Here is a 15,515-nt window from a genome sequence, read left to right as displayed (position 1 = left end):
GTGTACGTTCGCACCAGACACGTGTACGAGATCCCGCGTATTCAAACTAGTTCCTACCAATCTGAATGTCTTCTGTTTCCTCACGTCATGCTCTACGTAGGCTCCTTTCCACATTTCTGCTCTAACTGTGAAATGGGTAGGCCGCGTGTTGTACGGTCTGAAGGACAGCGTGCCACCAAGAACGATGGCTTGAGCAGAAAAGGGAATAGGCGTGGCGGCAGCGGTACGAGACCACTGACGATGAGCGGGCCGCGGACGCCAGGCGTAAGCATGTAGCCCGCCAGGACCGCGAGGCGAAAAGAAATGCGAACCGTCCATGTGGCCCCGATCCCGCAAACTTGTAACGTTTCACCAGAGCAACGGTCAAACAACACATACAGATGGTCATCCACCTTCACAGAGTGGTATGACACTCATTTTTTTTAGAGTTTGACACTCTTAAACGTCCCCTCGCCTTGTCGGTTTTATTATTGATTTCACGCACAGTAAGGCATAGGGACGTACGGGATCCGTGTGTTTGCGGCTTCATAATCAATGAATGACTAAATGAATGAATGAATGAATGAATGTATGTATGAATGAATGAATGAATGAATGAATGAATGAATGAATGAATGAATGAATGAATGAATGAATGAATGAATGAACTTTATTGTACGAAGAGTGGTGTGGTTAAGCTCAGGTGGAGCCCTCTTGTAGAGCCCCACTGGCCGCGGCGGCTCGCCAGGCCTGGTCCAGGGTCGCCAGTTGGCTTCCCAGTGCCAGCTCGGAAAGCCGTGCCTCCCAAGACCACGTTGTGAGTGTCTGTGATGAGCTCACCAGCCTGGATACTGCCTGGGCTGGGCGCTCCGTACACTGGTAAGTAATGTGTGTCAGTGTGGCTGTGTGGTCGTTGCACCAGGGGCATACCCTGGTTGTGTATACCTCTGGAAACATTGCGTGCAATCTCGATATGTGCGGGTAAGTGTTGGTTTGAAGGCGGCGCCAGTCCCTGGCTTCTTGGCTGCTTAATTTGGGATGTGGAGGAGCGTACTTCGGACTGGTCAGGCGTTGGTCCTCGAAAATTTGCCTGCTCGTGATGGGATCTTCATAGTGGTTTGTGAGGGGCCTCGAAGAGTCATCTGCGGCTCGACCAGCAAGTCCGCGACCTACGCAGTCGGCCTCCTCGTTGCCTCCAGGCCTGTGTGCCCTGGGCACCAGACGACCCCGTGGTCCTCAGTCAGCGTGGGGCCCAGGATATCGGTGACGCACCTGGGAAGTGTGCCTCTAAGATATAACCGACAGGCGGCCTGTGAATCCGTCAGAATATATGCGGAGCGACCTCTTCGTTCTGCTTCTTTGATTGCGAGGGCTATGGCTGCTGTCTCCGTGGTGGAGCTTGATTTGGTGCCTATAGATGCGCAGGCCACCACTTTGTTTTGGTTAGTTACTGCCGTTGCGTATGCCGGGTTTCTGGGGCCTTGTGGTGTTGAGGAGTAAAAGCTAGCGTCGGTGTAGGATGTCTCAGGATCGTTCCTTCTCTGGAGGAGTTTTCGTGCTCGCGCTTGCCGGCGCTTTTGGTTTTATAGCGGATGCATGCTCATGGGGACCGGTTCCACGATGATGCGAGCCTGTAGATGCATCGGTACGATGACTGTGTCGTCTCCGCAGTATTGGGGGGTGAGCGGGTATCCCAGTCTTTGCAGTAGTTTTCTGCCCTGGTGTGTGGTGTTGAGTCGTTCCCTTTGTGCGATTAGCGTTGCGGCTGCCAGCTCTTCATATGTGTTATTTATGCCGATCGACGTGAGTCTGTCTGCGCTCGTGCAATTCAGAAATTTGAGTGCAGCTTTGTGTGCGGTTCTTATGAGCTTGTCGATGTTTTTTATTTCGGTCTTGCGTGTAGCTTGGAAGGGCAGGGCGAAGGTGATTCGGGTGAGGACGAAGGCCTGTACGAGGCGTAATGTCTCGACGTCTGTCATCCCATCCTTACTTCTTGCTATTCTAACTATGAGGGTTGTAATATTCTTGACGGTGTGTTTGAGTTTGTCTATTGCCGTCTTTACGCTGTTATTTGCTTGTACGTGCATGCCCAGGATTCGTGCTACCGGGGTTCTGTTGATGCCTTGTCCGGCAATCGTCAGGTGAAGTGGGGGTGCACGGTTGGACTGGGTGCGCGGTGGTCTTATCTGCAGGTATTCCGATTTGTTTGGGGCGCAGGACATATCTGCTGCCTGAAGGTAGCTTTGAATCTTGTCTATAGCATTTTGCAGGACATCTTTCCGTTCTCCATAGGAGCCCTTGGTTGCCCATAGTGTAATGTCGTCCGCGTAAAGGCACAGCCTAGGTTCGGTATATCCTTCAGTTGTAGGACTAGCTTCCGGAGGCTGATGTTAAACAGGAATGGGGACAGGATGGAACCCTGGGGCGGGCCTTTCAGTGGAAGGTCGTATGGTGGTGAGTTAGTGCCGGCCATGCCAATCTGCGCCTTGCGATTGCCAAGGAATGTAGAGGCATAATGGAATATGCGTTCCCCGCATCCAATGGCTGTGAGGCCGTTTAGTATGGTAGAGTGCGCGATGTTGTCGAGGGCTTTTTCGATGTCGAGCGCAAGGAGTAAGTTGTTTAGGCTACCTGGAGGTGGGTTGAGCATCTCCTCTTTGAGCAGTAAGAATATGTCCTGGGCAAACATCCCTCGCCTGAATCCGTACATAGATGTTGGTAGGAGCCCCCATTCTTCTGTGTATTGTTCGAGGCGAGTGAGTATCACTTTTTGAAACATTCTGCCCATACAGGATCTTAGTGATATTGGTCGCAGTTGATCAAGGCTTCTCCGCTTTCCTGGTTTCGGTATGAGTACGATATGGGTCATTGTCCACTCTGTGGGTAGTTTTCCAGCCGGTGTCCATATTTCTTGATTGAAGTGGTCCGTGATGGCTTGTAATGTGTCATTGCTAAGGTTCCGTATCAGGGCGTTTGTAATGCCATCCAATCCGGGTACTGTATTCCTTTTGAAGCTTTGCGCCGCTGCATACATCTCTGCGAAGGTGATGGGTGCGTCCAGCTCGTGTTTGGGTGTTCCTTTGTATTCTTGACTTGTTATTGAATTTCTGTCTCGCTTGCGTTCTCCTGTGTACCTTTGTTTCAGCTCTTGTATTAACTGATCATGGTCCCCTTGAAATTCCCCTGCTAACCGTTGGAGTGTAGCATTTGTTTCGGTTCTTGTGGTTGAGGGGTCAGATCGTGACGATGTGGTGTGAAGTGTCTTCGTGCGGTACCGTTGCGAGTGTCGCTGCGAATTCCTTCCTGAAGAGTGTCGCTGCCTTTGGTGGGTTCGGCTCTATGTGCAGTCTGTAGCCCGTAATCGTCTTGGGCCTAGTTCCCACTTCATGCAGGCAGATTGTCAGGAGGGATCAGCGCCGCCTGTATGTACAGTGTGAGTGTAGCGTATTTGTTGTGCAAGGAACGACAGTTCCAGGACCATATTGTGAGATTCTCTTTTGTACTGGGTCGCCTATTTGCCATGATGCGAGGTGGTGGTTGTGCTTTCAGCGTCCGAGGTAAGCATGTTTTTATGATCGGACTCCTGGGATCTCTGTATGGTATGCTTACGTCTACGCTTCGATTAGTTGTTAAGGGTTTCATGAACATATCGCTTTAGTTCCTGAAATTCTACACAAAACTGCTGCATATGTATTTTAGTTTGCTGCTCTATTTGTTGTTGCATTAGTTGCAGTTGTTGTATCGTGAGGTTTGCTTCTGGTTGTTGTCCCTGTGTGAACTACAGGATCTCGGTCTGGTGTAGGTTGTGGTTGTGCGTGCCCGTTCTCTTGTGACTTTTCCTTTGTGCTGACTATTTGCTGTTGTGTAGACTGTACTGTGGGTCTTGTGGTTCCCATAAGTTGGGCCAGCTGCTTTTCGAGCCAGGCTATTTTGCTCTCATATCTCTCTAGGCGTTGTTTCAGTTGTTTGTTTTCTGTGATTACTCTTTGATATTCTACGTTTTGTGTAATGGGTGTAGTGCAGCTTTGGGAGCCACGACCTCCGCCCAGCTTACCTTGGCCAACGATGTCTGTTGGATATGTCCATGGTTCCCGTCGATGCTTCTGCCGCCTCCTGCTGGCGAAATATTGTGGTGGTTCTTCTGCCGAGTCGGTGTTTGTGTCCTGTTCCTTGGTGGCGTTCGTGGTCGTCGGTTCAGGGACGGCGAGCGCGACCGGGAGCGGCGCTTGTCGTCGCCCGATATGTAGGCTTCTTCTTCTTAAGAAAGAGAACCAGCGGATGTTCTTCGTCCTCTGTGGGTGGTTGTTGTTGTCCCAGGGGATCTTATGGGTGTGGTTAGCCTCCAGTTGTGGCTGTTTAAGTTTCGGTGGCTCAAGTCTCTTTTTGCAAGTGGGGTTCCCTGTGGGTTGGGCCTCCCCGCACGAGGCGCAACTAATAGCACACGGGTGTCCATCTGTTGAATCTGTTAGTCCACACAGCCAGCAAATACTGCGGTCCGGATGCGGGGAGACGTCTGTGTGGTGTCCTTTCTCTCGGCAGACCTTGCAAACTTGAATTGTGGGTCTGAATGGGTAGCAACGGAGCTCCCCTCCATAATAGTACACGGCTCGAGGTAGTGTGGGACCGAAAAAGGGGATGACTGCACTTTTGGTTGGGCCGATCATTCGAGCAGTGATGATCTCTACCCCTTGCGTTCTCACACGGAGGTGGGCCATGAGAGTGCCGGTCGAGGTGTTCATCGGTACACCGTGGATGACTCCTCTGAGAGTGTCGTCTCCGTTTGCGGCGTAAGCACGGACGACGTGGGCCCTGCCGCTCAGTACGAGCGTGCGTATGAGGCGTTCGTTGTCCGCAACTGCCTCATATTTGGTCGATAGGATCGTAATGTTTGATCCCGGATTAATTCTAAGGATGAATTGGTCATCCTTGAAGGCAGCTTGGCATGCCTCTATGATTGCTTGCGCTAGCGTGGGAGTGAGAATATTTCTTAGTGGGAGGCCTTGGTTTGGGTGAATGACGATTTTGTAATCGTCCTTAGGCAATGGCGGTAGTTTAGGAAATTTCTTATAGGTTGACGTGCTCGTCTGAAATTGGTTTCGGGGCCCTGCGTTGCCGCAACTCCGCTCCAAAGCCTCTTGTTTACGTTGTTTGGCGGATTTCACTGCCTGCCAGTTTGCGTTCTCTTCTTCACGCGAGTGGGAGATGTTAGCGTCTGGACTCACTGAGTCAGAGTGGTCTTGCCTTTCGTCTATTTAGGTCGTCTGTTGCCCCATCCTGCTGAAGCTGGCGGGATTCTTGATTAGTTTCCGCGTCGAGAGCCACGGCTAGGCCCTGCTGCGACGCGGGAATCCCGGCGTCGGTGCAGCTGCCGACTGCTCACGGGGTTGCCGTTGGGTTAGCGTTCCCCGTGGCCGCAAGCTTTATGGAATCCTCCTGTCCCTCCAAGCAGTAGTAGGTGAACTTGGGTGGCATCCAGTTGTTCCTCGGAACTTCGTGAAGCTGATATCAGCATTTTATGGCGTTTTCAAGCGAAAAATCACTGAAAAATCATGAAGATGCAGAGCGTGAAGTGATCGTGTTGGTACTACTTCGCGCCCCCTGGCGGCTTCATAAAAACACACGCCCAAACCTCGGGTGGCGCACTCGCGCGGCCGGCGGCTCTCCGCTCATCCTCCTTCTCCGACACAACTTTGCTCCGTTCCGCACCCTAAAGCCCCTGCGTCTTCTGAAATTAGCGAAAGGCTTTGATGCAGCCGCCGTGCTACGCCATTGGATGATAACTTCAGCGCCTATCCTTGTACAAAAAAAAATGCCCATTGGGGCTGTCACATGGGATAAATGTGGCAGAAAGTGCCGCGAATGATTAGGATGCTTCTTAGCTCAGTTGCGTTATTGGGTGGCCTCAAATCTTTCATAGCACTGATCTTAGCGGAATCAGCATGAATGCCTTGGTTATTCAAAATAGGGCCGAAAAACGTACTTGCTTAACCTCTAATAAGCATTTCTGCTTGTTTAATGTCACGTTCGGTCTTGCGAGACATGTTATCACTTTGCTTAAGCACCCGCCGCGGCGTCTCAGTTAGCTAAGGCTTTTCGCATGCTGAGCACGAGGTTGCGGGATCGAATTTCGGCAGTGGTGGCCGCATTTCGATGGAGGCGAAATGCAAAAATGCCCCTGTGCTTGCGTTGTAGTGCACGTTAAAGAACCCCAGGTGGTAAAAATTAAACCGGAGCCCTCCGCTACGGTGTGCCTCATAATCAGAACTGGCTTTGCCACGTAAAACCCCAGAAAGAAGAAGACTTTGCTTAAGCGCTCTTCGTGCTGAGCTTTGCTTTCGCCCAAGACTAGGACGTTTTCCATAACGTTAGTGACCCCCAGAAGATCACATTGAATGTCCCACATTTTTTAAATATATTTTCTGGAGCGGAAGAAATTCCAAAGTCTATAACCTCATGATGGAAAACCAACTGGCCAAATCTTCCACATAAGTAAATTCCAGAGGGCTGTCGCGCGAAACAATATCTACCGAACGGTGTTAAGAATGTGGCTAGCTTATTCGAGTCCTTACTCAGTCGCATCTGGTGGAAGCCAGAGTTGGCGTCGAGCTTTGGAAAGCACTCCGCGACCGCAGAGCCTGAGATTAACTCAGAGCCTAATATAAAACGTTCTCGAACTACGCATTTGTTCAATTTGGTGAGGTCTACGCAAACTTTCAGGTCTACTGATGGCTTCACGGCCGGAACTGTACCGTCGCACCATTCTGTGAGGCTATCCAATTTTCTTATTATGCCCATAACCTTCATTTTCTATATTTCGGGCTTCAGGGACTACCTCAGTGGAATCGGTATCCTGCGTGGAGCGCTTATGGCATGCAGGGTAGCGCCGGGTTGAACCCTGATCGTGTATTGCCCTGGCATCGTGCCTAGACTATGAAACATAGTGGAAAACGAGCCTTATACTGCAAGGCTCGTGACCCGACCGCACCAGCAAATTTAATGACCCCTAAGGCCTCAAGTGCTGGGAATCCTAGAAGGACATCACGTAACCGAATGATGTAACATGTTTGATTAGATGTTTTACAGCGGAGCTGTATATGTCTATCCTCCCATAAATTTTTCAGTGTCCGAACCTCAAAACTTCCGCGCCCTCTAGGAGGAGGTAAAGCGAACCAGTAAGGTATATGCTGACACCTGGCGTAGCAAGATGAAAGCTAGGAAACAGGCGGCGAGTAGCAGCGAAGATTGTGCCCGAGAGGCTGCCCGTAAGGGGCGGGCTCGACAGGAAGACAGGTGCCGCGAAGCGGAGAATGCGGCGAAGAGACGCAGGTACCACGCCAGTAAATTGGACGAGCAGAAGTGTGCGTATGCGCAATTTCAGAGGGACTTTCTGGACAAACATTTCGGATTCAGTTGTGTGGTGTGCTACAGACTGTGGTTAGAGAATGATTTGATGGTGATTGGTAACGTTCGAGATGTTGCGAAGCGTGAACGTGATGCGGTTTTGACAGCTACCCCAGCTCCTGACTTCGCCAGCTGCTCCGTTTGACTGCGCCGAGGGAGCGCTGATGGCCGTAGCGCGCATCGGTCATTTGGTGTGACAGGTGATTGCTAACAAGGCACCTGCTGCTATCGAGTCGGCAGTTAGTATGTTGCGTGCGATGGTATGGGGACGCCGCGTGAAGTGCGTACCGCCGAATAACAGCTCCGCTGTTCAGAGTGGAACAGAGTGGAATGCCTGCGACAGCACCTTGTAAAACTTCGTCAGCTTTTTAAAGTCGGGTCGGTGATGCCGGAAATCTTGACGGTAACACTGACACACCGACACACAAACATGCAGTATGTACAGCAGCTACACGAGTGAACAGGCGACGTGACGTCACATTACCAAAAATGTGTTTTGCTGCAACAGCCTTTTACTCCTCTTCTCTCTTTGCAGTAGCGAAGACAGGCGCTGTGTATTAAGCGCGCTGCCGAGCCTTCGGTGCTACTCAGAAATGGACGGGGAAGCCTGAATGGCCTGTTCTTTTTGTTGCTGCCTGCGGTTTAATTCAATCGTGATTATGCCGCCATTGTAACGCCATCGTCGACATTTCGTCCCCTTCATAGAGCCGTCACCACACATTAGTTGGCATACCGTCGACGTGATGCCACGTCGACGGTATGCCAACTGCGGGAATGATCTGCTTGGGGAACGTCAACAGTGGCGATGGCACCTAATAGCAAGAGTTAGAGAAAACGTTTTGACACCACTTGTATGACGAAGACGCGGTGACGACGATGGCGTGAAAATGGCGGCATAGTCACGATTGAACGACGACATCGCGGTTACAAGGGCATGACAAAGAAATGCCGTCGCTGGATCGAAGATGAACGCGGTGTGGCAACGGTGGCACGACACCAATCGGATGACGCTTCTGAAATGATGGCGGTGGCACAACAACCAGGCGCGGATCCAGGGGGGATGTCCGGATGTCCTGACCGCCCCCCCCCTCAAATTTCTGCATCGCCCCCTCGCTGACATGGTGGATGGCCCTGTCGCAAAAAAATATGGCCACCAGCATTTTCAAAATTATTTTTCGCGAGTACCAGTGGTATCAGCCATGTAGAAGTAAAGCTAGCTCGCTCACAAGCTTAGTTGTATTCCGTAGGCGTGTGGTGTGGCGAAGTTGCCGTAGTTATTGTTTCTCATGAACACCTTGGACCTCCTGGCGCCGGCCGTGCCTTACTCGTCCCATCGGTGGCGTCGAATGAACGAGGGGACGTCCCTTTTGCCAAGCACGCAGATGTCCGCGCGAGCGCCTTCGCGCCTGATCAACTCTGTTCGCCATTGAGGTGTCATCGGTTGCCTCATTGGCTGTCATCGGTTCCGCGACCAACTTGCTTAATGAAAGAGATCTCTCGCTGAAGTGTTCATATACAATAACATTGCAACTAACAGCGAAACTAAGAACTACGCATAGGCAACTTTTTTTTTTAACTGTAGCACTCAGTGTGATCCCAGGTTCTACTTCTTCGTTCTGTTGTTTTACGTGCGAAAACAAGTTCTGATTATGAGGCCCGCCGTAGTGGAGGGCTCCGAATTAATTTTGACCACCTGGGGTTCTTTAACGTGCACTCCAACGCAAGCACACGGGGGTTTTTGCATTTCGCCTCCATCGAAATGCGGCCGCCGCGGCCGGGATTCGATCCCGCGATTTCGTGCTCAGCAGCACAACGCCTTAGCTGACTGGGCCACCTCGGCGGGCTGTGTGATCACAGTTACACGTTGACAATATCCAGTACGAGCACAATACCGTTCGTACGCTACAAGTTTTTCATTATAACTTCGCAGTTTTATTGTCGTACATTAAGCATAGGAGGCTCAAAGCCGCCGGATCCGTTTACCTGAGTGGCCGTTCTCGCGGAGCGGGGCTGAAGCCTCGAGCAGCGGAGCGGCTGCGAAGTGGGGGAGCGTGATGTCAGCGGCCAACGCCAGCACGCGGGCCTAGGATGGCGTCGCGTGGTTAGAGAAACGGGAGCAGATGCGCGCCTTGTGTAAAAGGATGACGTCGCGTGGGAAACAAAACAATGAAGACGCTGGCTCGCGCTCTCGGCTACTATAGGCCACATCGTTCTTGCAGGTGGCGTCGTGACTCTTCTTCATACGAGGTGATCCGCATATCGTAAACAACCAGCGTAGTGGTTGCCGCGTCGGAGCTCCAAAGCAAACGAAGGTGTCTCAGCCGAACACAAAGAATCTTCTTAAGGAAATCAAGGTGTCCCAACAGAACTCCAAAGACGGACCCGTGCTTACGCATGCATAACGAACCTGCGACAGATCATCCCAAATTTTATTTTAAGAAACAATACAGGCTAGACATACCGGGTGTTCAAAATTAAGCTTTATGGATTTCTTAAAATTAGGCACTGGGAGGCACGTAAAGAGCACCTGCGCAAATAAGTTATGTGGCCAGGGGGACACAAAGTGAGATGATAATTATCGCTGTCAGCAGCCGAATTACCTAAAATTGAATAATTAACTATTCATTGACTGCAGTAAGTTTGTATGTTTGTATTCAAAAGTTAGAGACAGTCGTGTTTCTACACAGTTTCACTTGGAAGAATTCCTCTAGCATGTCTATGCTCCGAGATATCCAACTCCAAATTTTAATTGTCGTTCGCATGAGTACGCATGCGAGAGAGTGAGGATTGGCGCAAAGCTCTTCCATGATGTGACGCGGCTGTTGAGTGCGGCGTTTAGTCTGACAACGCGGCGGAGGCATTGGCAAAGATAATAACTGTCCCCCTTCGCCTCACGGCTGGCGAAAAAAAAAATCGAAGAACCCGTAACCGCTGTCGTAACACGCGACCGCGCAGCCTGTAAAGCTGGCGGCAGCTGCCATGCCGAGATAATGGCGCGAGCGGTGAAGCCGGAGTGTAATGCGCGTGCGTAATGGTGACTAGACGACCAGGCATGGTCATTGCCTGGGCTACGCAAATATAGTGACTGCTGATTTCCAAGTATTGTAAGTTTTATTGAAATCAAAAGCAACAACTACACCATCAACAGCAGAAACCTTTTTAGCTATGCTAACGAATATTTCATACATACTGCCGCTTTAAGTTTGGTGTTGTCATGCACAAATCTCATGACAACACTTCACCCATCAAGATGTGAATGCCCTAAAAAATCTTAAAAATGCTTCCCTTCCACTGCAACACAAAGCATAAACTGCTCGTGCGTCGAGTCGATAACTCTGCGCAGTAAGACAATTGAAATTTGGAGTCGGATATCTCGGAGCACGAACACGCTAGAATATTTATTCCGACCGATACTGTGTAGAAACACGACTGTCTCTAAGTTTTCTATACAAACATACCCACTTACTGCAGTCGAAAAAAAATAGTTGTTCAACTTTAGTTAATTCGGCTGCTCACAGCGATAATTATCACCTCACTTTGTGCTCACCTGCTGGGTGCCTAATTGCCTAATTTTAAGAAAACCATAAATCTTAGTTTTGAACACCCTGTATTATCAGGCACAGCCGCCAAGCACATGGCTGTATTGGGTAACGTCCTTTTCCTATAAACTCGGAGAAACCGATACCTGGCTTCGCTAAAGGGCTTCTTCCTCTTACTGGGGTTTTACGTGCCAAAACCAGTTCTGATTATGAGGCACGCCTTAGTGGAAGGCTCCGGATTAAGTTTGACAACCTGGTGTTCTTTACCGTGCACTACAACGCAAGCACACGGGCGTTTTTGCATTTCGCCTCCATCGAATCGAAATGCGGCCGCCGTGGCAGGGATTCGATCCCGTGATCTCGTGCTCAGCAGCGCAACACCTGAGCTGACTGAGCCACCACGGCGGGCTAGAGGTGTTGCTCTAGCCGTATAAAACGCGGGTTTATCGTGAGCAGAAACGGTGCATTTCGGTAAATCAGGAAGGCTACTATCATCATCATCATAATTGACAGAAGCGGACCCCCCTCCCCTCCCCCCCCCCCCCCTCAGAAGAAACCTGGATCCGCCCCTGACAACAACACCTTTACTACGACAGCACGATGACAATGGGATGACTACGACGGTATGAAGACGATGGTACGAAGAAAATCCGATGACGAAGCTGGGATGCCGACAATGAAACGACCCCGACGGCACGCCGTCGCCGTGATTTGCCGGTATGCCAAGGCAGTTGGCAGTTGGCATACCGGCAAATGGCGTCACCGCGTCTTCGTCATACAAGCGGTGTCGAAACGTTTTCTCTAACTCTTGCTATTAGGTGCCATCGCCACTGTTGACGTTCCCCAAGCAGATCATTTCCTCCATATCGACAATGTAAAAGAACACCACTTTTAATGCATATAGATAATTTTGCAACATCACTACAGAAATATCGCACCCGTCGAGAAACTTGCTATGTGAGTGAGTGAGTGACATAACTTTCTTTGAAATCCGGCGATTGGGAGGCCCGGGCCTGGGGCCGCCTAGATGGCCACTGGGAGCTGTTGCTCCCGCACGGCATTCATGGCTCGCTGGACGGCCCAAAGTTGGTCTAGGTGTTCTGAGCTGAGTAGCGTGGCCGACCACCGCGCCCGTGGATTTTCCGGAGAGACTGCCATTTTTTCTTGATATATTTTACATCCCCACAACATGTGTTGAAGGGTGGCTCTAGCTGACTTGCATAGCCTGCATATATCGCTGGCGTATATCTCGGGGTAGAAAGTCTTTAACTGCACGGGATTCACATAGGTTTCTGTTTGTAATCGCCTCCAAGCAACGGACTCAGTTCTGTTCAGTTAAGTGTGAGGCGGTGGTAATATTCGCCTCTGATTTTGATAGAATTTTGTATTATCGCTAAATCTTCTTAATCTGTCCTTTTCTCTCCAGATCTCCTCCTCCGCGTTCCCCTGACCGATGGAAGTCACTCCTTGCTCAGCTCGGCGAGTAAGACCTCGAGCTTCGTGGTGTGCTACCTCGTTGGAGTTGATTGATACGTGGATTCACTTTTTAAATCGTATGGGCGCCACGAATCTCCACGATGATGGAAGCTAATATGTCATTTATTATTTAGAGCAGTCCTCATTTCGAACTGCTCACTTATACGATCTTTTAGCCACTCATGAAAAGGCTTTGGTCGTGCTGGAACTTCTCGGCAGATGCCGCCGATGCAAGCCTGTATGGAGAAAAAAAAAAGAAAATGGGATTTAATCATTCTAATACAAGTCCGTTATTTAAATTCTGAATTAAATTATGACAACAGAAGAGGTCGCAAATATACCTCTAATGAACACTGCTTTAGTATTGCGGCTTGGGTTGTTCACTACTTATATCGCCGGGATAGTATTGCAGATGAGTTAACGTAGGCTGTAGTCGATATTTACCAAGTCTGAATCTTCAAGCCAAATCAAGTCAAATCACCGGCTGTAAAGATTTGAAACGACACACGGCCTGCGAGGTACGCAGTAGTGGGAGGCTGCGAAATGATTAGGGTTCGGCTTAAAGCCCAGTGTAAAATTCCCATATCGGTGCACACATAATTCACAAGCACATAAGGCTGTGCTTTAAGGACACGGCTAACAGTTGGCAGATCAGGTTCCACATGTCGAACTTGATGAGGAGATTGAAAACGTAGCAAAGTAGGAATAATGAAACACCCTCCTAAAAGCCTGCGTCTCTCAGAGGACAGTCCCCATCCTCTACATGACCAGACTGATCACGAAAAAAAAAAAATATTCACGCCTGAATTTGCAATAAAATTAAATGTACCACTGAACAAAACAACAGTGAGGAACGCGAAAGTCTCTCGTAGCTACCTTCTAAGTAAAAAGAAAGGTGTCTTCAGTAAACTCACGATTCTTAATTACAGAACAGCTAGAAATCGCACATCGACCATCGCTGTCTCTCAATGAAAACATAAGCCTTTTTCTGAACTAGCGAAACTTGTGGTGATGCTCTTATTTCGAAGGGCTGCAATGACTAAAGAATAGGAATGTCGGATCTTGTTATCTAGCTTCAAAATATTCACGTAAAATCAATTGAATGCAAAATTCTTTGGACATTGTTATGCAATTCTACTATTAGAAATTGTATTTGAGAGAGAGAGGGAAATATAGGGGAGTAAAGGCAGGAGTGTTAACCAGACGCACGTCCAGTTTGCTACCCTACACTTGGGTAAGGGCGTATAGGGATGAAAACAGAGAAAGAGGAGGTAGACAGATTGGTCTGACTCATACAATATCATCAAATGTGTGCGAAACTGCATGCGTCAGACCAATCCGAAGAACGTGGGCGCTGGGTTTATATATATAGCATTATTTAACATGGGTTAATGAATGCTATAAAATTGTTAATCTTTTTCACCGCGTTTTGCAGCATAGCAGCTACATGCCCACCTGGCAAGACGTGGAGACCCCAACCACGCGATTCGTGTGATCGGGGTGTCCGCGGCTTAGACTTATATCGCAATCGATCCAATTTTGATGGAACAATTGCGAGATTGGCTTACTTCGTTATTGTACGGTCTCCAGGATCGGCAGACTTTACTATTCCTTTCAAGGCTGGGTGACATGGCCCACGTGATCGTAAATTACACTGCGTTCAGAATCGGCCAAGTTTACTATTGCATCGTCTCGCGGATCCACCCGTTTCCCTGTACTTCTATCCCATAATCTATGTCAAAGAAAATAGTCAACCGGGATTGTCTTGATTTGCATCTTGAAAACGTTTTAAGCGCTACGTTAGACAGTATATGACGGAGCAACAGCACAAGGCCCTTATTCACAACTGAAAGATTTATTGAGAGTACAAATATGTAGGCACACAAAAGGGGTGTGATGGTGCATGCGCAGCTAAACAGGGGCGACGAGAGCCAATAGTAAATTCTGAGAAATCTGACAGAACATGTGGGCTAACTATCATTAAAGGCGAATTATTTATTGTGGAGCATAACAGAACGGTGGTTGGCGTAGGCATCTCCTTTTTTTCTCATATTGTAGGCTTCTGATAGCTCTCGAGTTAACTGATTGGTTGCTTTTGAAGACAATCTACGTTTTATTTAGCACGGGATAGGACCCGCATACTCCACAGTGAGCGCTCAGATGCGATGCCGCAGATGATTTGATTGACGTCTGGTTCTCTCTTAGGCGCAAGTTGATGCAGCGCCCAGAGTGGCCCAGATACGCTTTGCCACAGCAGAATGGAATCAAGTACACGATGCCTGTCGCATCATCTACATGCTTTTTTTACTTGGTTTAATGATACATTATCGGGGCTTCTTGTGCACACGCGAACGAAGATTTTGAAGATTATTTCTGGCTGAAATAAGGACGTGAACTTTGTACCTGGAACCTACCATTTTTATTCATCTTGGACGACGAAGTGGCTCTTGTGTGGAACCCCGCTTTCTACTTCTCTACTTTAAGAGTATTTTTGTGTGTTTTCAGGAGACGCCACTCCCGAGACCTTCGCCATGGAAGTGGAGTCAGCTAGGCGTCCGGACGAGATAGATGTCACAGCGTCAAGCGTTCAAAGGAAGCGCAACCACCACTTGAGCGACTCAGGCAGGTGAGGACACCCTGCTGTACTACTCTGCTTCAGATGTGTCGGATGACGGTGGCTACTTGACAGTTGTAAGGCAAAAAGGAAAGAGGAGAATCGTCACTGGTTCCTCGTCTTCAACAAGGACGAAGGCAATGGCAAAGAACAATGACACAGCTCATGCCATCCTCTTATGACCGAGACGGCCGACCGACGACCTGAATGAGCCATATCTGTCACACTCGAGGCTCTAATTGCGAGTGAGATTACGGATGTGAGAATTGCCAGCCGTAAGAATATTCTCGTGGTCGATGTCGAGAACATAGCAGCGCTGGATATCTTGAGCACAGTCAAAGTGCTGGTCACGATAAATGTTCGTAACATAGTACTACAGGACAGCGATACTTCATCAGATGTGATTTATGATGTCGATGAGTCAATTAACGACAAATACCTGCCTATTTTGGTTAAACCCTCCACAGCAGAAGTAATTATTATTGAAGTCCGTCGCCTAGGAGAAT

General features: G+C 49.2%; 1 protein-coding gene across 6 annotated transcripts in view; it reads right to left on the bottom strand.

Annotated features, from left to right (window-relative positions):
* Positions 1-11,887: 11,887 nt before the first annotated feature.
* LOC125939991 (zinc metalloproteinase-disintegrin-like atragin) overlaps positions 11,888-15,515 on the bottom strand; it is a 178,911-nt gene continuing 175,283 nt past the window's right edge. For all 6 annotated transcript variants that reach the window (XM_049655608.1, XM_049655606.1, XM_049655605.1 and 3 more), the window contains one exon: positions 11,888-12,631. In XM_049655608.1, the coding sequence (XP_049511565.1) occupies positions 12,515-12,631 (117 nt within the window). In that variant the 3' untranslated portion in view covers positions 11,888-12,514. The remainder of the gene's footprint in view (positions 12,632-15,515) is intronic.

This window comes from Dermacentor silvarum, chromosome 9 (genome assembly GCF_013339745.2).
Source record: "Dermacentor silvarum isolate Dsil-2018 chromosome 9, BIME_Dsil_1.4, whole genome shotgun sequence".
Classification (NCBI taxonomy): domain Eukaryota; kingdom Metazoa; phylum Arthropoda; class Arachnida; order Ixodida; family Ixodidae; genus Dermacentor; species Dermacentor silvarum.
This window is presented reverse-complemented; position numbering and strand designations above follow the sequence as displayed.